The sequence below is a fragment of the Eulemur rufifrons genome, chromosome 29 (genome assembly GCF_041146395.1).
Source record: "Eulemur rufifrons isolate Redbay chromosome 29, OSU_ERuf_1, whole genome shotgun sequence".
In the NCBI taxonomy this organism is placed as follows: Eukaryota; Metazoa; Chordata; class Mammalia; order Primates; family Lemuridae; genus Eulemur; species Eulemur rufifrons.
In genome coordinates, this window is record NC_091011.1 from 59678363 (window position 1) to 59703902 (window position 25540).

Sequence of the window (25540 nt, forward strand, 5' to 3'; positions counted from 1 at the left end):
TATAGAAGCTATAAGTTTAGCAAACAATACAGGAAAACCAGGTTCTGGTCTCAGTTTTCTAGTTGTCTGACTTTGGGGATGTCATATAATTTCTCAGATCCTCAGCTGTCCCTCTTGTAAAACGTAAAAGCTTAGCACAAAAATCTCCAAGTTCTCTTCTAGCTTAATCATACTATGGTTTGAACACTTTGGCAGACTACAAATCTGAGCCCCAAAGGGCTCTATTTTATTTCCCATGGGGCTGGGGATGGGAGAAACTGAGGTGGAAGAAGGCACTGGAAGCAGGGTCACAACCCATGACAGGATATCAGAAAGTAACGCTTAAAATGCAAAAACTAGCAATGATTTTCATTGTCCTGAGCAACATTCCCCAATAATTCTATGAGTTTCCCATATTCTGAAATGGGATTTTTCAAAGTAAATCTAAAGCTTTGATTAACCCAACATAAATCTTTTGTATTAGATTAGGATTTCGTGGGGAGATGAGGGTGAGGAAGTTTTAAAGATCAAAGGCCAAGACGGCTGAAATCACCCAAGATCATATTACTGGTAAGTGGCTGAGGCAACATTTAAACCCCGTTCTCCCTGAATCCTAACCATGGACTTTTAACTACTATACTGTCAAACAAAATGATTGCTGATGAGAAAATATGCAATTTCGTAGCTTGTCAAACTGTTGAATTTTCCATGCACAAGTCTTTTTTAGGCCCTGGATCACATTATGAGACGGTTTGCTGACTCTGGGTGCTGGAGTTCTTTATTAGTTGGCCTTTTTAGACCGCAGAGGTTTGTGAGAGGGAAGGGCATTAGACCAGAGTTCAGCTGCAGCACTAATGCACTGATTTATTAAACACTATCTTGCTTCTCACCTGCGTTGTTTGTTCCTTTGCTGTTGTTTTGCTTTTTTACTGCAACCCACACAACAGCTTTTCTGGCAAGGAGGAATGTCCTTTTAAATAATGACTGATGACTGGCAGTTCAAATCCACATCCAGTCAGGCAGACTCTGCTGCTTAATTCACCCAAACTCCACCCAAAGTCCTTTCTTCCCTAGCAATTAGACATGGCCTTCTGATAAAGTTATAGGCTAAAACATAGTGAAAATCTTGACTGTGAGGTTTTGGGGAAACTTTGGCTTTCCTAATAAACAAGAATCAACAATTATGTTGCCTTCTACCACAGTGTTTTTCCTTCCTTCTTCTGGCCTGGTAAGCAAACATGAGACTGGAGGTGGAATAGCCATATTGCAACGAGACAACAAGCAACAAGACCCTAAGGACTGTGGAGTGAAAAGATATAAAGACTCCATTTTTACTGGCATTGTGGGTAACCAGCCTTGGACTGCACCTTCCTCTGCACTTTGTGTAATACGAAGCAAATAGCCCTCATTTCTTTATGTCTTACCATCAGTCATATTCTTATATTGGTAAGCAAAGGCAGTACTTTCTGATACATTTGAGAATTACTGCATGAAAAATCCATAAAGAAAAAGATGATTTGTTCTTAAAATCATCTTAAAAAATATGAAGCCTAAATTTTTCCAAAACCTTATCCCTTTTACTCTTCTGTTTCAATCAGCACTAGAATATTTTTGTAGTTATTGAAAGCTTATCTTTTATGCCTATTCATCAATAAATGTTTAGACATTTGACTTTTACAAACAAAAGGCTTGAGGAAAACATTGATGCTTTTATTACAGATCTGTGCCATCTTTCTTAACGTTGAATTGGGACAGCATAGGGTAATTTCTTTTTTTACTGATACAAATTGTACATATTTGGGGAATACATGTAATATTTTAATACATGCATTCAATGTGTAATGATCAAATCAGAGTAATTGGTATATCCATCACTTCAAACATTTCTTTATATTGGGAGCATTCCAATTCTTCTCTTGTAGCTATTTTGAACTATACAATAAATCATTGTTAACTAGTCACCTTGCTGTACTATCGAGCACTAGATCTTATTCCTTCTATCTAACTATATATTTTTTATTCATTAACCAATCTCTTTCCACCTGCCTCTCCCTCCTACCCTTCCCAGCCTCTGGTACCCAATCTACTCTCTATCTCCACAAAATTCAGTTTTATAGCTCCCACATGAGTGAAAACATGTGACATTTGTCTTTCTGCTCCTGGCTTATTTCACTTAATATAATGACCTCCAGTTCCGTCCATGTTGCTGAAAATGACAGGTTTTCCTTCTTTTTATGGCTGAATAATATTCCATTGTGTATATGTACCACATTTTATTTATTCATCTGTTGATGGACACTTAGGTTAATAAACATAAGAGTGCAGACACCTCTTCAATATACCAATTTCCTTCCTTTTAGATATATATCCAGCAGAGGGATTGCTGGATCATACGGTAGTTCTATTTTTAGTTTTTTGAGGAACCTCCACACTGTTGTCCACAGTGGTTCTACTAATCTGTATTCCCACCAACAGCATACAAGCATTCCCCTTTCTCCACATCCTTATCAGCATCTGTTATTTTTTTGTCTTTTTGATAAAAACCATTTTAATTGGCGTAAAATGATAACTCATTGTGGTTCTGATTTGCATTTCCCTGATAATTAGTGATGTTGAACATTTTTTTATATACTCATTGGCTATTTGTATGTCTTCTTTTGAGAAATACCTACTCAGAACTTTTGTCTATTTTTAATCAAATTATTTGGGTTTTTTGCCATTGAGTTGAGTTCCTTATATATTCTGGTTGTTAATCCCTTGTCAGATGGATAGTATGCAAATATTTCCTCCCATTATGTAGGTGGTCTCTTCACTTTGTTGATTGTTTACTTTGCTGTGCAGAAGCTTTTCAGTTTAATGTAATCTCATTTGTCTACTTTTGCTTTGGTTGCCTATGTTTCAGAGGTTTTACACAAAAAAATCTTTGCCCAGACTGATATCCTGAAGCATTTTCCCAATGTTTTCTTCTAATAGTTTCAGGTCTTAGATTTAAGTCCTTAATCCATTTTGATTTTTTTATATACAGTGAGAGACAGAAATATAATCTCATTCTTCGAGTATAGTTACCCAGTTTTCCCAGCACCATTTATTGAAGAGACTCTCCTTTCCTTAGTGTGTCTTCATGGTGCCATTGTCAAAAATGAGTTTGCTGTAAATACCTGGATTTATTTCTAGGTTCTCCATTCTGTTCTATTGGTTTATGTGTCTGTTTTTATGCTAGTACCATACATTTCTTTGGTTACTATGGCTCTGTAGGCTATTCTGAAGGTAGGTAGTATGATGCCTCAAATTTTGTTTTTTTTGCTCAGGATTGCTTTGGCTATTCAGAGTCTTTTGTGGTTCCATATAAATTTTAGGACTGTTTTTTCTATTTCTGTGAAGAATGTCACTGGTATTTTGACAGAGATTGCATCAAATCTGTAGATAGCCTTGAACAGTTTTGACATTTTAACAATATTGATTTTCTAATCCACGGGCATGGGATATCTTTCCTTCTTTGTGTATGTCCTCTTCAATGTCTTTCATCAGTGTTTCATAGTTTTTCTTGTAGAGATAGTTCGCTTCCTTGGTTAAATTTATACCTAGGTATTTTATATTTTTTGTAGCTATCGTAAATGAGATTGCTTTCTTGATTTCTTTTTCAAACTGTTTGCCGTTGGCAAACGCTACTGATTTTAGTATGCTGATTTTGTATCCTGCAACTTTACTAAATTTATCAATTCTCAGAGGTTTTTGGTGGAGTTTAGGTTTTTCAAAATAGAATATCATGTCCTTTGTTAACAAGGATAATTTTACTTCTTTCTTTCCAATGTGGATACCCTTTCTTTCTTTCTCTTGCAGTTGCTCTGGCTAGGACTGTTAAATAAAAATGATGAAAGTGGACATTCTTGTCTTGTTCCAGATCATTGGGAAAGGTGTCCAATTTTTCCTTGTTCAGTAAGATGTTAACTGTGTGTTTGTCATATATAACCTTTATGTTTTAATGTATGTTCTGCTCCTTCTATACCCAGTTTGTGGAGAATTTTTATCATAAAGGGATGTTGGATGCTAAGTCTTATTGAATGAATTTTCAGCATCTACTGAAATGATCATATGGTTTTTGCCCTTGATTTTGTTAACAAGATGTATCACATTTATTGCTTTGTGTATGTTGAACCATCTTCGCATCCCTAGGATGAGTCCTACTTGATCATGGTAAAGGATCTTTTTACTGTGTTGTTGTATTTGGTTTGCTAGTATTTTTGCTGTGGATTTTTACATGTGTTCATTGGGGACACTGGGATTTGGGATAGTTTCAGTAGAACTGGTATTAGTTCTTTAAGTGTTTGGTACAATTCAGCAGTGATGCCATCAGGCCTTGGGCTTCTCTTTGATAGAAGACTTTTTATTACTGCTTTAATCTCATTACTTGTTATTGGTTTGTTCAGATTTTCTGTTTTTTCATGGTTCAATTTTGGTAGGTTGTATGCATCCAGGAATTTATCCAGGCTTTTAAATTTGTTGGCATATAATTGTTCATAGTAGCCTCTAATGACCCTTTGTATTTCTGTGGTATCAGCTGTAATACCTCCTTTTTCATTTCTGGTTTTATTTATTTGGGTCCTCTCTTTTTTTTTTTCTTAGTTTTGCTAAAGGTTTGTTGATTTTGTTTATCTTTTCAAAAAAATAGTTTTTCATTTTGTTGATCTTTTGTGTTGTTTTCTTTTCATTCTCAGTTTCATTTATTTTACTCTGATCTTTATTATTTCTTTCCTTCTACTAATTTTGGGTTTGGTTTATTCTTGCTTTTCTTGTTCCTTAAGGTGTATTGCTAGGTTGTTTATTTAAAATCTTTCTACTTTTTTTTTTTTTTCTGAGAGTCTCCCTCTGTCACCCCAGCTAGAGTACAGTGGCATCATCATAGCTCACTGCAACCTCAAACTCCTGGGCTCAAATGATCTTCCTGCCTCAGCCTCCTGAGTAGCTGGGACTATAGGTACATGCCACCACGTCCTGCTAATTTTTTCTATTTGTAGTAGAGATGGAGTCTCGCTCTTGCTCAGCCTGGTTTTGGACTGCAGACCTCAAGCAATCCTCCTGCCTCGGCCTCCCCAAGAGCTAGGATTACAGGTATGAGCCACCACGTCCAGCCATCTTTCTACTTTTTTGATATAGGCATTTATTGCTTATAAACTTCCCTCTCAATACTGCTTTTACTGTATCCCATAGATTTTGATATGTTGTATTTCTATTTTCATTTGTTTCAATAAATTTTTAAAATTTCCTTCTTAATTTCTTCATTGCCTCATTAATCATTCAGGAGTCTGTTAAATTTCCATGTGTTTGTACAGTGGCCAAAGTTGTTCTTGTTATTGATTTCTAATTTTATTTCATTGTGGTCAGAAAAGATATTTGATATTATTTCAACTTTTTCAATTTGTTGAGACTTATTTTGTGGCCTAACATATGGTCCATCCTGGAAAATGTTCCATGCGCTGATAAAAGAAGGTATATTCTACAGCAGTTGGATGAAATCTTCTGTAAAATGTCAGGTCTACTTGGTTTAGAGTGTAGTTTAACTACAATGTTTCTTTTTTGATTTTCTGTCTGGATGATCTTTCCGTTACTGAGAGTGACGTGCTGATGTCCCCTACTATTAATATTTTGCAGTCTCTCTCTCTCTCCCTTTAGATCTATTAACATTTGCTTTATATATTTGGTTGTTCCAGTGTTGAGTGCATATTTATTTACAATTGTTATATCCTCTTGCTGAAATGACCCCTTTATCATTTTATAGTGACCTTCTTTGTCTCTTTTTACAATCTTTGACATTAAGTCTATTTTATCTGGTATAAGTATGGGTACTCCTGGTCTTTTTTGGTTTCAATTTGCATGGAATATCTTTTTTCATCCCTTCACTTTCAGTCTATGTGTGTCTTTATAGGAGAAGTAAGTTTCTTGTAAGTGGCATATATTTGGGTATTTTTTTAAATCCATTTAGCCACTCTATGCCTTTTAATTTAATTCATTTACATTCAGTGTTACTGATAGATAAGGACTTACTACTGCCATTTTGTTACTTGTTTTCTGGTTGTTTTGAAACTCTTCCTTTCTTTCTGTCTTCCTTTCTGCTTAAGTGATTTTCTATGGTAGTATGTTTTAATTCATTGCTTTTTATTTTTAGTATATCTATTATAAGTTGTTGCTTTGTAGTTACCATGAGGCTTACAAAAAAACATCTTATAGATATAAGAAGTTATTTTAAACAGATGACAAATTAACTTTGATCACAAAGAAAAGAAACAAAGGAAGACCCAAAAAACTCTACACTACAACTCTATCCACCAGACATTTTGACTTTTTATTGTCTTAATTATACCTTTTTATATTTCCTGTACCTTAACAAGTTGCTGTAGTTATTATTTTTGACAGATTTATCTTTTAGTCTTCATACTAGAGATATGAGTGGATTACACACCAAAATGACAGTATTAGAGTATTCCAATTTTGTCTATTTATTATTACCAGTTAATTCTATTAATATAGAATTTAAACATTTTCTTTTTGTATATTAGCATCCTTTTCTTTCAGAATACAATATCTACAATAAAAAAATTTACTAGAAGAGGTTAATAGAAAATTATCCATTTGCATAAAAAAGATTATCGAACTTGAAGAAATAAAGACTATTTAAAATGAAGCACAGAAAGAAAAATAAGGCTAACAAAAAAATGAGCAGAAACTCAATAATCTATGGGACAATATTAAGTTAACTAATGTATGTGTAATTGGAGTCCCAAAAGGAGGAAAGAGACAGAAAAATATTTGAGGAAATAATGGCTGAAAACTTTCCAAATTTGCTGAAAAGTATAAATGCACAGATCGAAGAAGCTCAATGAACTCCAAGAAAGAGCAAAACAAAGAAAACTATACCAACGCACATCATAATTAAACTGCTGAAAAGTCAATGATAAAGAGAAAAATCTTAAAAGCAATAAAAAGAAAACAAAGACACATTACATACAAAAGTAGAAAATTTTAAACCACTGACTTATTTAAAGCAATGCAAGCTAGGATACAATGGAATTACATCTTGAATATAGAATGAATGAAATTTAAAAAAATAGCCTAGAATTCTAAATCTAGTGACAATATCTTTCAAAAATAAAGGTAAAATAAAAGACTTTTCAGAAAAATAAAAGCTGAGAAAACTTAGCAACAACAGACCTGTGCTTCAAGAAATGTTTAAGGAGGTTCTTCATGCTGAAGGAAAATAGCTCCAGATGAAAATCAGACCTAAACAAAAGGAAAGAGCACTAAAAATGGCCAACTTGTGGGAAAAAAGAAAATACATTTTGCTGATTTTTTTTTTTATTTCTTTAAAAGCTCACTGAACCTCTGGCCCTAACTTTTTCCTGCCCTCTTCCCATATAGTTCTCTCCTGAAGTTATTAGGTTGGGCCAAGCAGAGTAGGCATCCGTGCCAGTGTGGGGGGAGTGGGAGGAACTGAGGCAGCCCAGAGCAGGGTATCAGAATTAGTGCGCATGGAAAGGAGGGTATCCACTGGTGGAGCAGCCTGGCACAGGGTTTTGAGCCCAAGAAGGGTGATAGGAGTGTCCCTGAGGAGGAATGGTCCAGGAATGTTGGAGCCCAAGTGGGAAAAGAAAGGCAAACCAAAGAAGCATGGCTAATTGTGAAGTATTGGAGCCCAAGGCAGGTGAAGCCCAAGAAGAGGACATCTGCCCAAATCCCAGTCCTGTACAACTGATAGGACACAATGAGAAAAACACAATAGAATCATGGCTTTGGTCTTTCTAACCAAAAATGCATAACATAACTTTACTCATGAGGAAACAAAGAACAAGCCCAAACTGAGAGCCATTCTACAATAAAACTTTCCTAATCTTCATGTGAAAGTCATGAAAACTAATGAAAGACTGAGGAATTGTTCTAGACTGAAGGAGACCAAGGAGACATGATAACCAATTGCAACATGTAATCTAGACTGGGTCCTTTGGCTAGAACATTATTGGGACAACTGAAGAAACCTGAATTTGGGGGATTTTGATGGTTGACTGTAAGAGAATCCCCTTGTTGAATGATACCAATCGGATATCAGACTGAGGTGGGGGGTGGGGGAAGGGGATGGGTGTATGCCTTCATGATCAGTGCATTGCGCACCGTTTGGGGAATGGTCACGCTTGAAGGTGCTGACTCGGGGAGGGGGGGGTGCGAGGAGGGGATGGGTATATACCTACATGATGAGTGCAAAGCGCACTGTCTGGGGAACAGACACGCCTGGAGCTTTGACTTGGGGGGACAGGCGGTACATGGGCAACAAATGTAATCTGAAATTCTGTATCCCCCATAATAAGATGAAATAAAAAAAAAAAGAGAATCCCCTTGTTTATAGGAAATACATCAATAATAATCACGGGTGATAAGGCATCATGTTGGCTACTTACTCTCAAACTGTTCAAGAAAAAAGTTCTTTGTTCTGTACTTACAACTTTTGTATAAGTTTGAGATTGTCAAAAATAAATTATATATGTTAGATAAAAGATTATTGACTGTTTAAAGCAAAAGTAATAAATATTAGTTTATAAATATAAAGAAATAAAATATATGCCAATAACAGCACAAAGCACAGAAGAGAGAAAATAAAACCATATTCTTTTTAGGTTCTTATATGTAAAGTGGAATAAAATTATTTAAAGATAATATGTGATATCTTAAAAATTTATACTGTTAACCCCAGACCAGCCAGTGATAAAGTAAACAAAGGAATATTTGCAGTTAAAAGAATAGTTCACAGAATAAAAAAAAAAAAAAAACCACTGCATAAGTGTAGGAAGGAGTGTGATGTGGCTTAGAAAAACAACTAAGAATGACATATTAATATTGTCCCATTAATATGACATAAAAAAGAAATAATTAGGGCAAGAATAATAGACTTTATCGCATAAAACTTTAAAATTTCTATCACCAAAGGACTCCACAGGCAAAACTGAAAGCAAAGATTAGTGTGGGGAAAAAAATCTCCATGTATATTCCGGACAAAAGGCTAATATTGCCAATAAGTAAAGAGCTACTATAAACCAGTAAGAAAATTATAGGAATTACAATTTAAAAACAGACAAGATATGAGCAGGTAATTTGTAAAAGAGAAATAATGGGCAAAAATACCCTTATCCTAACTCCATATAATACATAAAGAGCAAGATTATATTATATAATGTATACCGGATTCATACAAACCTGTAATATTGCTCTGTCAGGTAACAATGAAATGTCAAATTCTTCACCCTCACCTACAAAATAGTCTTCCGAAAAACTTAGTTCAGGAGAAATGGATGTGTCTTGAGCAGCCATTTTTAATTTTAACTTATCTTTCCATTCTTGCAATTGAAGTTCATGTTGTAACAACTGCAATGAAAATAATTTACAAATTTCACAGAATTTTTGTAAGGTTCAAATGAGATGATAGATATAAAGCACAGTACTTGACATAATGACAGCACCAATTAAACATTATTTATCATCATTATTACACAAATTATAATTTCCCATGTGTATGTTTGATATTCTCTGAACCACCAAAGCATCATAGATCATTTCCATTAATTGTCATAAAACAGTGGCAAAGGCAGCCACCTTGAAGATCTGATCTAGTCTCCTCTTTTATAAATGAGAAAGCTGAGGCCCACAAAGTCAAGGCTCTGGTCCTGATAGAAATGGTATTTGGTGCATGGAAGGGAGGTGGTTAACAATGAGATAACAAAAAACGGAAGTCAGATGGAAAGTATTGGGGACTTGCCTGATTTACTGTTACAGGAAGTCCCCATTTTAACTTTTGGTACATTCCTAAAAACTGTGTAATAAATAAAAAGCTCTACGGGTAATAAGTATTCCATTCATAAACACACACATACACAATACTGGTGTAATATATATACATATTAGAGCCAAAGGAGGAGCACACGTGGAGCACTAGGACACACAGGTGTTCTGTGTCTCTGCTCCCAGCACACACCCATCATCCTCACTCTATCTAAGTGAAGAATGATTGTTAGGCCAAGAAATTGTGTATGTAGAAGAAAAGGTTTTTTCTAAACAACCATCTAAACATCCAATTAGCCATATAAAACACATATATATTTACGATAATATAGTATATTTCAACTACAGCAGCAGTCCCCAACCTTTCTGGCACCAGGGACCAGTTTTGTGGAAGATAATTTTTCCACAGACAGGGTGGGGGATTGGGGGGAGGCGGAGCTCAGGAGGTGATGTGAGTGATGGGGAGTGGCTGTAAATATAGAGGAAGCTTCACTCACTAGCTCAACACTCACCCCCTGCTGTGCAGGCCGGTTCCTAACAGGCCACGGACCGGTACCAGACCACGGCCTGGGGTTGGGGACTACAGAACTACAGCATGCAAAACATAAGCTCAGTGTATGGGAAAGACTAAGAGAACAATACTGTCTGCTCTCTGGGATGTTCAGCTTAAGGCAGGTGTAAAGGGGGATGACTGGTCATGCACAGTTACAAAACACTAGCGTGATGGGACTGAAAATTAGTATAAGCTGTATGGAAAACAGTATGGAGATTCCTCAAAGATATAAATGTAGATTTACCATTCAACCCAGCAATCCCATTGCTGGGTATCTAGCCAAAGGAAGTCATTTTATCAAAAGGACACCTGCATTCCAATGTTTATCACAGCACAATCCACAACTGCAAAGATGTGGAATCACCCTAAGTGCCCATCAATTCACAAGTGGATTAAGAAAATGTGATATGTGTATATATACACACACACACCCCATGGAGTACTACTACTCAGCCATAAAAATAAATGAATGAAATAATGTCATTTTGTAGCAACCTGAATGGAACTGAAGACCATTATCCTAAGCGAAGTATCTCAGGAATGAAAAAACAAATACCACATATACTCTAATAATTAGGAGCTAATTGATGGGCACACATAATCACAAAGAGATGTAAGGTCACTGGAAATCAAGAAAGGGGGAAAGGGGTAAGTATAAAAACTTACCTATCACGTACAAATGAACACTACTTGGGTGATGGGCACACTAAAAGCCCGAACTTAAGCATTATAAAAGCTATCCATGTAACAAAACCATTTGTACCCCCTTAATTCTTTTAAAAAAAAAATTTAAGTGGAAAAAAAACCCCACTAGCTTAGTACACAAAGTAGTGGAAAGCACTGAATGAGCAGACTAACATAATGGTACCCAAAGTAGAACTGTTTAACTGGCAATGTTGAAAAGGCAACAGCTAGAGGACAGCCACCAAGAACGCCAGCTCAAAAGCCAGAGATCATAAACTCCTAGAGAGCAAGAACTATGCTTTATGCATCTCAGTATTCTCTGCAGGCTCTAGCACTGTTTTAAGCACCATGTGAATAATAAATCTTCTCAAACTCTCTCACTGCATGTGTGGCATTGTCAGTCTCAATATCTGAATCAAGTTTAGGTGAGTAGGGGCATGGATCTATGGGACAACCACAAAAAGGAGGATTTAATTTCATCTTATTTTTCTCTTTTTTATTTATCCTGACTTTTTATGTCAAAGAATATTCATAAAATATTGGCAGTAAACAATGGAACTACAAAAAAAATTCCAGCATGTTTCTATGTCTGATCCTAGTAGTTACTCTGAGTATTCTAAAACAACATTAAGTAATGATATACTAATAGCTGAAGCAAATTAGAGTATTTTTTAAGTTTGGAGGAGTTTATTTGTGTCCTCTGTTTCAATTGCTTTAATTCCTAGTAAGTGTCCCAATTAAGAATGATCCTGTAAGTTTAGCAATTTAGTAATTTAAGGAATCATTTAGTAGTGAAACTGTAATTTATTAAATGTTGAAAAAGAATAAATAGCAATTTAACCTTATCTAGAAAAGGAATAAATTTATTCAGTCTTCACCATTTATTCCTCTATTGTAATCATATCAAAGTTTCTCTTCCATTTTAGACATTTATTTATCCATCTAAATATTTGTTTTATTAATAACAATATTCTTAGTTTCTTTATCAATAAATTTTAAAATGTTAAAAGATTTCTCCTTGATAGTCATAGTTCAAATGAAACAACAGAAATTATTAGGAAACATCTGGGGGTAGCTGAAGTAAAATTTAAATTATTAAGTTAAAAAAATAAGGACCCGCCAAAAGTACAATATTCAGGATTTTAGTATTTTCCATACATATCATCATTATCTGAGGTAACATGAATATAACTGAAAATTTCAGATTTGTAAAAAATTGTTTTCAATATAGCATACCATTTCATCTTCTTTCTTTTGATTCTTACGTATTGCTTTCTCCCGCCATTTTTTTAGGATAATTATCAGCTTGTGATAATAGAGTATCTGCTGTACCCTCATTACTATATCTGAAGAAAATGTATTAGATTAGTATATATAAAGTTGTTCCCAAAATAACAAAGTGATTTAATATTCTATCATGTTTATAATCTGAACCAGTGTTGCATCTGATAGCTTTTGTTTGGCTTAATTACACTTGAAATTAATTACTTTTGACAGCATTAGATAGTACTCTTGAGATTTTATTAACCTATAAACATCACCTTTGCCTTTAAAAAATAAGATGTAATAACTGCAATAGAAATGTCAAGACATGTATCGTTTCTTTTTTTTTTTTAACAAGTCTGTTCTTCATAAAACTAGAACTTCAAAACTTACTCATATAAGAAATACAATCATAAGGTAGCATTCAGATCCAATGCCTTTGAATTTAATTATATGCCCTATGATTAAATGGATTACCTTATGCACATTAACCAGGGGCCAATAGCTCAAGTACTCGGGGGGCCAGGAAGGAAGATGACTGAAGCAGGCTTGCGAATACTGCCCATAGAGGGCAGTAGGTTTTAGCTGTAGCCACTGTTTCCTCTCAGAAACACAAGCCCAGTATTTTTCTTATCTTTTTTTTTTTTTCTTTTCTCAAAATAAGCAAGATATCTGGATTTTATATGACTGATATTTAAACTTTGGAAACAAATTTTTTTTAATTTTAAAATATTGTACAAACAGATCAAAACATGAGGGCTACACGTTTTCAACACCATGGTTGGAATTTTAAAGCCTCTCTCTTCTCCCTTTCATCTGCCTTTGTGGGTCACTGCCCCACTAACTTTGCAATTTTGTCCTAAAAGCTAAGCTCTTCAGGAAGCCTAGAGCTCAACTAGTTAGTTTAGTTAATTAATAGTTCTCAAATTGGAATATTCTTACACAGCTAGAAAATGAACAAGCATTTAACATTGCCTATCTGCTCAGTTCTCATAACTCATCTACTGAACAACCTGTTTCTTCATTATGCTGAAGGTTTTTTGGTTCAGTCAGGAGAAATGAATAGATCAATTGTAAGTTCAGCTTCCAAACACAGGAACAAACAAAACCAGATCCATCTACTGTATTATTTCAGTGACCTTTTAAAGGACAATTATCTTCAAAATTTCAACATTTTTGAATCAACAAGCAAAACAGTGGTTTGGAAATTAACAATTTCTTTAAAATATTAAGGGTTTTTTATAATTTATTTTCAGTTGAATGCCTTTTGGTTGAATTTGCTTCCCATTAAAATAGCTTTCCATACATTCCAATGCTTAGGCTGATTTTGGTTTTTACCCTTTAAGTTAACAAGTATAAAGTAAAAAATTCTGGAAGGAATTACTATGCTGTATTAGCAGAGACTCATATTTGCATATCACTTAATATAACAGAAGATTATTTATATATACTCTAAATTATATCAGTTTGTAATATTTCTTAGACATTGAAGGCTTTATTATAGCATTACACAGATATATAATATAATAAAATGTTTAAATGTTGGGTATGTTTTATTAATTTTTTTATTCATTTTAATAGTATCATTTAGAGAATCATAAGTTAGGCTCATTACTAATATTTGGAATTTCTGACAACTAATTCTGAAGCAAAATTTTCACTTTTTTCACAATCAATATTGTGCAGAACATATTCTGACCTGAGGGGAGATGAAAGGAATAACATCCATGAAGTGCCACAATATGACTGTAACTTGGATATTTTTGAGAGACTATATAACTCTGAAATTACCTGATTTTATTATAAACAGGAATATAAATTCTTGTTGCATAAGCATAATAAATGCTTTTTAAAAATATGCTCCTGTGTTATATAATAGTGAGTTTGAGAGTAATAAGACAAAAGGGCAAGAGATAGAAGGGGTAGAAATATGGAGAAGCAGCAAGTGGATGGTATTTGGGAAAAAGGAGAGAGAGAGAAGAGAGGGTAGGAGGAAAGAATTATCGGCAGGTTCACATGGTGCAACCTAAGAGCGAAGGAGATTGGGAGGAAAAGGAAAAGAGACAAGAGATGGAATTAGAGAGAAATAAAGAAGGAAGGTGCAGAAGCAGGAGAAGCCCTGAAAGAAGGGAAGAAAAGTGAAAATAGAAACACAAAGAAGGAGCAAGAACCCACCACAAAAAGAGGGAAAGGCATACAAAAGCCAAAAGAATAATCTAGAAATGCAGAGAGGAAAAGAAATTGGTAGAGAAGCCTTTCTAATGGACAAACAAAACTGCTTTCACTACAGAGCTTACAGTTCACTCAGGATATGGATTTTGAAGATTGTTATCACCTCCCATTACAACCCTGTGAAATTCTAGTTGACTAGTCCCCAAATCATTACATTTATGTTAAAACTTTTGGAGGGTCCACTCTGCCTGAAGTACCAACAATAGCCAGTCAAAAGGAAATAATTCTCTGGTTTTCAGCAGCCACAAACAAGGCATTATCTGGAGAGCTATTAAAAAATCTAAACAAAAGGCTAGAATTTTTTATTCCTACTTCTAAATGTAAGACTGGTGGTGGGCACCCCTCCCCTCCCTAATGGAAAAAGAAGAAGCCCACGAGACCTGCCAAGGACAATGCCTGCAAGGCCCAGCTAAGTTAAACGATGAACACACCTGCATGGTTACCCTGATAAGAGTCTCGGTTCCTAGAGTCCATACATACCACTGGCCCCTCCTATTTCTCAATACCCGCCCTAAAACTGCAAGGGACAATTACTTGTTCTCCCCACCATAAATCTTCCTGCCAAAGAAATCCCTACCCCCATCCCTAAAAACATATACAAACCCACTCAGACTTCTGGGCGATGTGACTTTTCGGGTCTCTCTGTCTCTCTCTCTCCCGGGACCCGAAAATCTGGCCGGGATCACTCTCTTGGGACTTGTTACCCTCACCCAGGAGTGCCCCAATAAAGCCTCTTTACTTATCCCTTTCAACTCTGCTCGTCTTTCTTTCTCTGGCGCTGGCCAATCCAAAAAACCTTACATTGGGTGCTGAGACCTGGGAGGGTGGCTTTAACTTTCAGCTGTGCCACCCCTCCCGTGAACTCCGATCTTAAAACCTTACACTAAGATCACATACATGCACTGCCCACTCACTACAACCACCAAAGTCTTATGTAAGAGAAAATGTTTTTTCTTTAAGTTTCCTCATGTATTCATTAAATGAAATATTTGTAAATAATGTAGAGCTTTCTGCAAAAACAGTCAATTTTGGTACCCACCCATAATATACCAGCTCTCTATTCTATAAAAAAGCTGATAGTAGATCCTATTTATATTTATATATACATATACACAAAGACATATAGGATTTGATTTTAAATATTTAAAATTTCTATTACAATAAAATCCTTTGAGACAAATCTCATTAAGTATTTTAAATTAGTGGCTCTACCTTCATTTCATGACAATTTTCTAACCATAAAAATGATAAATTCTCTAAGTGTACAAACTATGCTTAACTGTTAGCTTTTTGATTCTTTGAATGAATGGATACAAAAACTAATTGGCTACTATGGAAGGATTTACCATTAAATATTTCTTTTTGATTTTCCATATAAACATGCCAGCGATGAAATACAGATTTTTGAAGTCTGAAATTATAATATGCCACTGCTCTTTTCATTTTTTCAGCCAGGGCCTCATCTTCATGTACGCTAGGTATTGCTATGTCTCTCCAAGTACTATAAGCAGAAAATATAGAAAAATAATATTTTGATGTTAGGGCAATACATCAGTAAATAAAAAGGAACAAAAAATGATACCCCAGGCCGGGCGCGGTGGCTCACGCCTGTAATCCTAGCACTCTGGGAGCCCGAGGTGGGCAGATCGTTTGAGCTCAGGAGTTCGAGGCCAGCCTGAGCAAGAGCGAGACCCCATCTCTACTAAAAATAGAAAGAAATTATACAGACAGCTAAATATATATATAGAAAAAATTAGCCGGGCATGGTGGCACATGCCTGTAGTCCCAGCTACTCGGGAGGCTGAGACAGGAGGATCCCTTGAGCTCAGGAGTTTGAGGTTGCTGTGAGCTAGGCTGATGCCACGGCACTCACTCTAGCCTGGGCAAAAGAGTGAGACTCTGTTTCAAAAAAAAAAAAAAAAAAAAAAAAATGATACCCCCTTTATCCCCTCAAAGACCACAGCACAGAAAGAAACTTCTACAAATTGAATATGACCTGGAAAATTCCTGATAGTTTTAGAGGAAAATGGAGATTATATGACAGTTATATTTCTATTTGGGTAAGATAAATAAATAATTGGAGAAAGTCATGTTGTCATAACTTCAATTTATCAAAAGAATCACCCTAATCATGACTATTTTTTAAGAAAAGGAATCTAAACTCTAAAACATATCTGGCCCCAAGGGTTTCAGATAAGTGGATTATAGACCTATACTTTCAATTTTGAGGTTTCATTTTTTAAAAAAAGACAAAGTTATATTTTGAAGAAGTAAAGAACATATTTTAACTAAGTCAAAGCTGGTTAAATATAAAAGAAACATATAATGCAAAATGGTGGAAACATGACTATATAGATAAAATCAGCACAACTGGCCAAAAGTGAATATTTCTTTATATGGAGAATATCAAGAATAAAAACACAAAGAGGAAAAAATACTATATAACAATCATATTCTAACAACAACAAAAAATTACATTCTTACCAAAAATGGGTCTTTACTAAATGTCCAGTATAAAATGTACATGCTTTTATCATCAATTCTGGAGTCATCTAAAACAGATAAATAATTCAAATAACATTAGATAAATGAAGGCACAAGCTACCTCTCTGCAAGATACCTAAGAAAATGAGAGCAATGGATACCTCTGGGGAGGAGAATTCGGCAGTTGGGGAACGGGAATAGACTGAAAGAACTATATTCCATTTATATATTTTGGAATTTTATTGTGTATGCCTATTACCTACCTTTTAAAAGTTCAAAATCACAGCCAAAAATTTTCCCATTATATCTTACTTACTTTAAAGCATTTTAAGTATTATGGCATTGTTATTATTAGCTATATTTAAAATAGTGTAGAGTTGCTGGTCTGCTGGTCACTATTAAAACTGAATGATTTTATTTCCTCAAGCGTATAAAATGAGATTCTCTTTTCAACATACAGGAATTCCTCACTTACCAGGCAGTGATAGGAAAACCACATCATTAAAAGTCTAAACTAGGCTGGTATAGTGGCTCATGCCTGTAATCCTAGTACTCTGGGAGGCCCAGGCAGGATTGCTTGAGGTAGAGTTCGAGACCAGCCTGAGTAAGAGTGAGATCCTGTCTCTACTTGTTGCTCCATAGATTTATATTGCTATATTAGAGACAAACATGATTTCAGGAGTTTTGCAGGGCTTTGCCCTGAAGGAATATGTGAATGTGTTAGTTTGCATACCAAAAGCTGCCTCGCCTCAGGAGGGTATCTCAAAGGTCAGTGACAGCTGCTTTCCAAGGTGACACTGCAGACTCAAAGAGTGCCCACCGGAGAGACGGACACCTGTGGCTAAAAGCAATTAGTCCAAAGGACAGTTTCTGCTTGTCTCCTGACTAACTGTCTCAATCCATAATAACTAGATAAAGAAATATGGAGCCACTATATCTCTATTTAACTTTTCTGCTAAAGTGATAGTTTTATCTTAGAACTTAGAAGTTTGTCTTAGAAAGATTTTGTAACAGTTTGCTCATGTAGATAGGCTTAATTAAGGGATCGCTAGAAGTCTTTTGGGAGACTTTTAACCTAAAATGAACTACCTGTTATTATGTAAATCTGTTACCCCTGGCAACCGATCACTGTACCCATAAAGAGTGATGTGAAACTTCACTCGTGGCCTCACAGTTCATGGGAATACTGTGGGGTCTCCTGAATCCTCTGCTTATAAAGTCTATTCCTTATAAACTGTACTTTCGTCTCTGTGTATTCTTTTATTTCTATATTCTATTATTTTCTATTTTCTATTATTTCTTTATCTTTTGCAATGACCCCTGCCTGAGGGACCCAATTTTTTGCTGGGAGCATAGCTAACTCCCCGTACTACTGAAAATAGAAAAAATTAGCTGGGCATGGGTGGGCCTGTAGTCCCAGCTACTTAGGGAGGCTGAGGCAGAAGATTGCTTGAGCCCAGGAGTTTGAGGTTGCTGTGAGCTAGGCTGACGCCACGGCACTCTAGCTAGGGTGACAGAGCGGAACTCTGCCTCAAAGAAAAAAATAAATAAAAATAAAAAAAAATAAAAAGTCAAACACCAATAGATGCTAGCGTGGATGCAGAAAGAAAGGAACACTTACACACACTTGGTGGGACTGCACATTAGTACTACCTCTATAGAAAACAGTATGAAAATTCCTCAAAGAAATAAATGTAGACTTACCGTTTGATCCAGGAATCCCACTACTGGTTATCTACCCAAAGGAAAAGAAGTCATTTTATCAAAAAGACACCCGCACCTGAATGTTTATTGCAGCACAATTCACAATCACAAAGATGTGGAATCAACCTAAGTGTCCATTAATTCATGAGAGGATTAACAAAATGTGGTATATATATACATGGAGTACTACTGAGCCATAAAAAGGAAGGAGTTAATGTCTTTTGCAGCAATTTGGATAGAACTGGAGACGATTATCCTAAGTGAAGTAGCTCAGAAATGGAAAAACAAACACCACATGTACTCTCTAATAATTTGCAACTAATCTACGGGCACACCTGTGCAGTAAGAGAAGTAAAAGCCACTGAAAATCAACAAGGGGGAAGAGGGGAGAGGGGAGAAGGAGAGGAGTAAAAACCTACCTAACACCTGTAGGTGTACAATGAACACTATTCAGGTGATAGACACACTGATAGCCCTGACATAAGCATTATAAAAGCTACCCATGTAACAAAAACATTTGTACCCATTAATATTTTGAAATAAAAGAGAGAACAAGACTCGGAAAAAAAAAAGTGACTTGACCAGACCATGTGTGCCCCCTGATGTGATGCACTAAGAAGAACACAACACCCCTATGCAATATTCTTTTTTTTTTTTTTTTTGAGACAGAGTCTCATTCTGTCTCTCAGGCTGAAGTGCAGTGACCTCATCATAGTTCATTGCAATCTTGAACTCCTGGGCTCAAGCAATCCTCCTGCCTCAGCTGCCTGAGTAGCTAGGATTACAGACGTGAACCACAACACCCAGCCTGCAATATTCTTGTCACCATAAAAAAGGGTGGTAGGACTTCAATGTAATCAAGCTTGTAGATTTAAGTACCAGCTTACAGGCAATACAGGAAACAGAGCAAGTGAAATGACACCAGAGGAAACAATGAGGACATGGGACATTTTACAAAACGAATGATCTATTTCTTTCAATCAATAAGTAGCATGGGAAAAAATACGAAAGGCGAACTGTTGTCAATTGTAAGAGACATTAGAACCAAGAACAATATGAAGACTCTCTATGGATTCTGATTTAAATAGAGCCATATATTAAAAGACATTTCTGAAACAATTTGGGAAACTCAAATATGGAATATATATCTAAATATAATCAGCACTAGATGATATTCAAGAATCATTGCTATTTATTACATAAGACAATGGCACTGTGTTTATAGTCTCTAAAAATATTATTTCCTATTAGTAACGCACACTGAAGTATTTACTAGTAAAATAACATAATTTCTGGGATTTGCTTTCTAATACTCCAGCAAAAAGGGAGGAGGGGAAAATAAATTAACAAAATTGGCAAAATGTTGACTATTGTTCAAGCTGGATGATGGATGATTATTATGGCATTCTTTCTACTTTCATGTTACAATTAAATTGTTGCACAATAAAAAGATTTTTTAAATGTTATTATATATGCCTTCTCTTCTTGTAATTAGTAGGTCCATCTGGAGACTTCATTTCCTAAGAAATAAGAGTCAAGTCTGTGAAGTTAGTTTCCTCCTTACAATGGTTGACCCTTTCATCTTGGAACACTTGAAACAATTAAACTGTCTTTCTCTCTACTGTTATGAGAGCAGTTCCTACTTTTTCTATAACTATTTGGCTTATTTACAGTTTCCTATATTCATTCTTCTCTAAATAGGGAGACATATTTGTACTTTATAAATACACATATACAAGTTGTCCTCACTATGCAGAACTGTATAGTGATAGACTGTAAAACCCTACAAAGCAATCTTAATAATTAATGGAAAAAATTACAATTGTTTGTGACCTTTAAAATTTTTTGTTAAAACATTCAAAATCCTCTTACTGCCAGTTATAACTGTACAGGAAACTGTATAAGAAAGGAATATGAAAAAAACTAAAACTAATATTTATTTAGTATACTATACTTTATATTTTTTAGGAAATGGGGTCTCCCTATATATTGTCCAGGCTAGTCTTAAACTCCTGAGCTCAAGCAATACTCCTCCCTTAGCCTCCCAATTACCTGGGACTATAGGCACTTGCCAACACACCCTGTTTCAGTATCCCATACTTCAAAATATCAGAAACATTGAGGATTAAAGTGGTTTACTTCTTTATAAAGACAAGAAAAAGAAAGGAAAATTTTTCATCTTTCTCTAGGGGTAAAAGAGAAATGAATTAATCTAGATCCAACCTAGGTTGAGCCCTCTAACTAAGCAACCCTGTGACACTTGGAAATTCACATTTTCATGTCTAACCTTCACAAATATTTCCTTCATTGCTTTGCAAAGTCCTAACTCATTTCTATTTTTTCCAACTTATGATATTAAGTGGACATCTTTTCTATGCCTTGGCAAATTGTCATACTCCTTTCTAAGTTTGGATCAGCTTCCAACATTTTATCCTTCGCATTTTCAACATCATGAAATATCTCTAAGAATCTCTTCTCTAATAAAACTCTAGGTTTGAAATAGCTATGATGTCTCTTCGAATTCTGTGCAGTTTTTAAAAGATTCCCTATAGGCTTCTAGCTGGACACTGGACACAGCCTGATTTTATATTTTATAAGATCCTTGTCAAAATATTGACAATGAGGTTTACCCCTCTAGATCAGTGATTTTTTAAAATTTTATCATCTTTTGGCAATGGTTTTCAAGCTTTTTTCAAGCAAAATTATACTGAAAGCAAAATTAGAGTATGGGGGTCAGGTGGAAGACCCAGAATCCCATCCACTGGGCCTCCCCTTCAGCTCTCAAGATTGCCTCCAAACATCTCAAAGAACATAGCTTGCTGATGTCTGCACTCCGTGGTAGATCAAAAGTATGTGGTAATAAAGTACAGTTAAGACACCCACATAACATGATGCAAATCAACAGGATCAGACATGTGGATTCTGCCCAGTATGTTGGCACCATTCCAGGCTTGGCAGAATCATCCTATCCCTCTATTGTTTCTCTATTGCAGACCACTAATTAGGATCCATTGTTACTCTCTACCCATCCTTCTAAATAGATGCTTCATATTGTTCCTGGCTCTAAGCACTAACCTTGAACATGCTTTGATTCCACTTTTCAATACTCAACTTCACTAGCAACTCCCAAACCCTGCCTGGGCTTACCCAGATGACAGCCCTGGGGATCAAGAGGTATCGCACACGGTCACACTCACATCTAATTTGTGTTAGTATTTCTCTTCCCACGTGCCTTTTGCTCTTTTAGCCTCTCTTAAACACATGGTCTTTGTTCTAAAGTCTTCATATCCTGATTACTTCCTTGCCCTCTTCACAGGATCAAAACCAGCTGCTGGAGCTGGTTGTTCCTTTCATTAACAATGAGGTCTGGCTTTTAAGTTAGATCTCATTGATGTTTTGGCCATATCTTTATAAGCATGATTCCCTGTACCCTAATCTGAGAGGGCAGACAGCAGAGAGAATGGGCGGGGAGATGGGATGCAGAAAGAAGCAGATTAGAAAGGAAAGAAAACATCCTCCTTTAAAGCTTTCCATAATGCTGTTTTTATCTTTATAAAGATGCATTCAAGGAAGAGGAGGAGAAAGGGAAAGAGGGGAAATTTAATGGAAAGATTTTATCAGAAAGAGAAGGAACAAATGCCTGTCTAAATCCTTGGAAATTTGGGGAGGTTACTATGAGTACAGTTGTATGTGTATATGTGATATTCCTTCACTTTTCTGGTCCCCCAATGTCAAAAACAATCTGACCTCATACCTCCCATAAAATATAAAACCAATGTGGAAACTTCCATCAAAACTTAAGATATATATTTTAGAATTCCTGGTTACTAATAATTACCAGCTGATCATCCAGTCCAAAAAGTTGTTCCAGGTATGTTTCAGACAATCTTCGAATTTTTGGTTTCATTGATGGTTCAATGAACATATCCCTTTAATAAAATCATAAAATATGGTCAAAAACTAATTTCATTTTATAGTAGTTAATTCCATAATTACATCAGTGATTCTTGTGGGTGGAATAAAAAGAAGGGGAAGGGTCATTCCCAATGGGAGAAGCAGATTAGAATTACCTGGAGGACTTTTTCAAACTACCCCCCAAGATTTTGCTGCACCCTGCAAGGAGAATGTGCTCCCCTTTCCCCATTCCCAACTTGAAATACAGCCCTATGAATACATATTACTGATGAGAGTATACTATATTTCTCAAGTTGAAAACCAGTGGGCAAAATATTCATGTTTAAGTCTTTGGAACTTGAAAACCTATGGAGGGATACTTTAAAAATTTGAGATTGGAAGCATTCATTGGCAAAACCTTATTTTGATACTATACAATAAGTATTTTACCTTCAAAATAAAATATTTCCCTATCATAAATCAAAACAATCCTTACCAAAGAAGACTTTCAAGACCATTTTCAATTATAACCAAGATCATTTTCTCTAAATATATCAGTGGATCCTCAGGACATGTAACAAGTATACCACATAATAGTGCCTGTGGAAAAAAAGGAAATGGAATCAATGTTTCTGAATTTGCATGTCATTACTAAATTGCAGATAGATTCTTACACAATTAAAAAGTCAAATAATATTAAGAAAAAAAAAGTCAAATAATGTGACAGTTTTTAAGTAAACATGCTTTTTACATACCCCCCTGTATTTATTCAGTGTTGATATTTTGCTAAAGTCAAATCAAAATACAGCTTACCTTGCCTCTTTCCAAAAATCTACCAAAAATGACACAATCAAGTCACTGTACCATGTTTTGTATGATGTGAGAAGTATGTTCTTTATAGTCAATCTGAAGACATAATTGTGATGCTTTAGCTCAGTGGTTTCTACCCTCTTGAAGAATGAGAATCTAATTTTTTTTTTTTTAGTCAAAAATTCCTCAGACGCAACCATAAAAGAGATTGAGAAAATCCACCATCAAAATCTACTATGAATGCAAAAATTCTTAAAAAATGTATTTGTGGGCCAGGTGCGGTGGCTCACGTCAATAACCCTAGCACTCTGGGAGGCTGAGGTGGAAGGACTACTTGAGGCCAAGAGTTCAAGAGTGAGCAAGAGTGAGACCCTATCTCTACAAAAAAATAGATAAATTAGTTGGGTGTGGTGGTCCACGCCTGTAGTCCCAGCTGCCCAGGAGGCTGAGGCAGGAGAATCATCTGGGCCCAGGAGTTTGAGGTTGCAGTGAGCTACAATGATGATGCCAAGGCACTCTAGCCCTGGCACCAGAACAAGACTCTGTCTCAAAAAAAAAAAGAAATGCATTTGTATTTTATCATTCACATCTATAGAGTATACATATTAATATTTGGAAAATTGCAGCACAATACACATAGGTGGGAAACAAACGACTTACTGGATCTAAGATAATGTTTAAAGCTCATATATGGAGCTCAGAAAGCCGCTGCGGTCTCATTTTCCTTCTCAAGGTACACCCTCCAAAAAAACTTCTCATTAAAAATAAGGCGAGATATACAATCATTAAAGATTTCTCCACTTGAAACAGAGAAAACAGTTTATAGCACACATCCCACAGAAACCACCTGGAATTCTCCTTAGTCATTTCTTTTTTCCTTCTTGGTTCACTGTCTCCTGGTCTAGTGTACATGTGTTGCAGGTCGGAGTATGCTTTCTTTAGCCCTTCTCCCACATAGGGTCTACTCTTGCTGGCTTTTTCCTGCTCCTCTATTTCAGGAACAAAATAATTCCATTGCTTGGGTTATACAGAGCGCTTCTTCCCACCTCCATGGGACAAGTGTCAGCAGATCTAGACCTAGGATCTTGTCTTAGCTTCTCCGCAGTTCTTATAGTGTTTCTCCAAAAATAAAAATGGTAATTTCTCCCAGTTGGACCATGCATAATACAATTTCCCCTTTTGCAATAGCTCCATGGCCCCTCTTAGTGTGTAGGCCTCAGGCTGGGACAATGGCAAAATGGTAAGATATAGATCTCTCTCTCTCCCTCTCTAGCTCTGCCTCCTCACCTAACCCCATCCCAGTTGATCACAGTGAGCACTCAGCCATCTGCAGACTGACTTCCTTCTCCCACAAGCCAAGAGAATACAGTTGCACAGGAGATTAGTGGTTCTCACCACAGTGGCAAGCTGGATTTAAACAGTTATGTATTACCTAAAAGCCAGCAAGAGTGAGTACTATGTGGGACCTATTAGAAGGGCGAAGTCTTCTCTTACCTGGCCAGACTTGCAACAGCTTCCCACAGAGCCCTGAGGCAAAGCCCATCTGTTCTCTGGCACTTCTTTCTGTGCCTAGGTCTTCAGAGTATTGAGTGTCTGTACTCCCCACTCTGGGTCCCCTCCTCTTATTTTGGCACCCTGAGGACATCTACATCAGAATCACCTGGAGAATAAATTGGTCTCTGAGGATCAAGCCTAGGAACCTTTTACTAAGCTTCCCTGGTGATTCCTATGCACACTGAAGTCTGAGAACGAGTGTGCCTTATGGAGTCCAGCTTAATAGAGAATTTTCAAGAAAGTTGAGGTCTGGTTAATAAATATCAGAAATTGCTTATTTTTATGTATTTCCAAGCTCCACAAATCAGAAAGCTACTTTTCCTGAGAAGTTATCCTGCAGAAGTCAAGACAGGGAGGATAAGTCTCTGAAATGTTAATAAAGGCATATGGAACTAGCAGAGTTAAAATGTACACTTTTTGCATAAAAAATATCACTGTTCATCTTTTCCCATCAGACAAAATAACACAGCATGAGGTTTTATATATTAATGAGTGAACAGTACATAGCTATATGCCAGTAAAATAGCACAGTTAATAAATCAATACCTTTTTTCTGCTCATTGT

The 25540-nt window shown here is 35.9% G+C and overlaps 1 protein-coding gene across 1 annotated transcript in view; it reads right to left on the bottom strand.

The window, feature by feature from the left end:
- FBXL13 (F-box and leucine rich repeat protein 13) overlaps positions 1–25540 on the bottom strand; it is a 182408-nt gene that overhangs the window by 140884 nt on the left and 15984 nt on the right. The window contains exons 2-7 of the mRNA XM_069461649.1: positions 23109–23212; positions 22557–22647; positions 17015–17082; positions 15877–16031; positions 12272–12381; positions 9217–9384 (exon numbers count right to left, since the gene is read on the bottom strand). Coding sequence (XP_069317750.1) covers positions 9217–9384; positions 12272–12381; positions 15877–16031; positions 17015–17082; positions 22557–22647; positions 23109–23212 — 696 coding nt within the window. The remainder of the gene's footprint in view (positions 1–9216; positions 9385–12271; positions 12382–15876; positions 16032–17014; positions 17083–22556; positions 22648–23108; positions 23213–25540) is intronic.